Below are 2160 nucleotides of genomic sequence, written 5' to 3' on the forward strand. Positions count from 1 at the left end.
AAAGGACATTTTAAAGCTCTTAAATCATTTAAAAGAACTACATGGACCTTTAAATATATCTACCTGAGTGCCTGCGGATAATTTCTCTGAGCTTCTCTGATCCTACAGAATCTTTAGAATACTCAGAGATTTCTTTTGGTAGGAGTGTTCTAATATATGTGTAATTCAATACTTATTCCAAGTACTTTTAGAATTCATTCTTTGAATATTTCTTACTACATATTGATATTTCTACAATAGTTTCTCGTGCAGAGAGTACGCGTCAAATTCAATCTGCGCGTTTATATTAACAAAATGGTGGAACTAACCGGTTGCGTGACTTGGTCAAAACGGGGACCTCAAGTGACTACACCATATATTTATTGGATCATGGGCTAGACCACGTATTCTTAGATTATGGTCAAAAATTGTAATCGGAGTTCCCTCTTATGCTCCGGAAATTAAATATATTAAAATTAATTGGATTTAATTGCGATTTTTGAACTAATAATGAATATAACACGTGTGAGCGATTTTTTCAGCATTAATTGTTTATACAAAACACGTCGCAAATTGTCAGATATTCGTTTAGTCGGTAAGTAGACTCTTTTTTATATTACACAGAACTTATATCTGTATCAAAAAATTAATTATTTCTTTTCTAAAAGTCAGTTGAAGTTTTAGTTTTTGAGTTCTAAAGTATTTATGCTGGATCAATCAGGAGCGCGGTTTAAGCAGACGTACGTGCATGATAGTAGACAAGGCGAAAACGTCGCATTCGCCTGAAAAAAATGTCCGATAGGATATTTGTTCATATTCTCCTTCGAAATATACCCCTGAGTAAGGATCAAGATCTTGCCGGCAGCAAAAACTGGTCAAATTTGTTTAAACAAACTTGGTTTGTTTAAAATGTAAAAAATGCTTTTTTCGACCCAAAAGCATTTTTCTAGGGGTTTTTGGGCCATTCTAAATATTTTTTGTCTCGTAATTTTTTTTGTAAAATTGACCGTTTCCGAGTTAAAATAATTTAATGTTTAAAAAATCGCAAAAATGGCCATTTTCGAGCCTTAAAAACAGTATTAAAAAATCAAATTTTCGAGTTTGCCAAACTTCCTAAATAATCTTTGAACACCCCTTAACTTGACTGTTTATCCAGTTTTGTGCCTTCTTCTAACGCGGACGGATTAAATATGTCATTGCAAACTTATATCTGGAAAAATTCCTTAAACGCTAGATATAAAAGTTTGAATTTTGAAAATTTTGGATATATGATGCATGAAAAAAATGTATTGTTACCAATATTTAAGTTAAAAAATGCCGTACCTGATAATCTTATTTCTCACTGAAAATGTTTAAAAAATTGCAAAACCAAAGCATGCCATTGTAAAAAAAAAACAATATTACCTGTGTACCCTTATGTGGTTGTAGTACAGATGGATGTGAAAATATGCTTAAATTTTTTACTAATTTAAGAATTTTTTTGTTACTTTTTTGTTACGTTTGCCATTTATATTTATAACAATTTATGATAAATTATATTTAGTTATGAAATAAATACCAATAGTAAGTAAGCAAAGCTTCAAGAACACATAAGACACTATATAGTCCGGTCAACAGTAGAGAGCCTGAGAGCTGCTGGTCGGAGAGCGCCTATTTAACTATTAAAAAAACGAAGATATAGAATGAAATAATCTGTACATACTCTTCGGGATTTTGTTAAGGGATGTTCAAAGATTATTTAGGAACTTTGGCAAACTCGAAAATTTGATTTTTTAATACTTTTTTTCATGCTCGAAAATGGCCATTTTTGCGATTTTTCAAACATTAAATTATTTTAACTCGGAAACGGTCAATTTTACAAAAAAAGTTACAAGGGACAAAAAATATTTAGAATGGCCCAAAAACCCCTAGAAAAATGCTCTTGGGTCGAAAAAAGCATTTTTTACATTTTGAACAAACCAAGTTTGTTTAAACAAATTTGACCACTTTTTGCGGCCGGCAAGATCTTGATCCTCATTCAGGGGTATATTTCGAAGGAGAATATGACAAAAAATCCTATCGGAAATTGTTTTCAAACGAATGCGACGTTTTCGCCTTGTCTAGGAGTCCAACTGGATAGTGGATGAAGGTGGTGGGAATGTCCCGAATTGAGAAAATCTTTCTTGGTACCTTGTATGGCAA

The 2160-nt window shown here is 32.1% G+C and overlaps 1 protein-coding gene across 6 annotated transcripts in view; it reads left to right on the forward strand.

Annotated features, from left to right (window-relative positions):
- Positions 1–412: 412 nt before the first annotated feature.
- The window catches only part of LOC117169001 (valine--tRNA ligase, mitochondrial-like), a 76313-nt gene continuing 74565 nt past the window's right edge, over positions 413–2160 (forward strand). For 5 of the 6 annotated variants that reach the window (XR_004466599.1, XM_033355035.1, XM_033355038.1 and 2 more), the window contains exon 1: positions 413–574. Coding sequence is in view for 4 of the 6 variants with exons in the window: in XM_033355035.1 (XP_033210926.1) it covers positions 490–574 (85 nt within the window). In the remaining 2 variants the exon portion in view is untranslated. The remainder of the gene's footprint in view (positions 575–2160) is intronic. The other variant, XM_033355036.1, reaches the window with a different exon arrangement.

The sequence above is a fragment of the Belonocnema kinseyi genome, chromosome 3, assembly GCF_010883055.1.
Source record: "Belonocnema kinseyi isolate 2016_QV_RU_SX_M_011 chromosome 3, B_treatae_v1, whole genome shotgun sequence".
In the NCBI taxonomy this organism is placed as follows: domain Eukaryota; kingdom Metazoa; phylum Arthropoda; class Insecta; order Hymenoptera; family Cynipidae; genus Belonocnema; species Belonocnema kinseyi.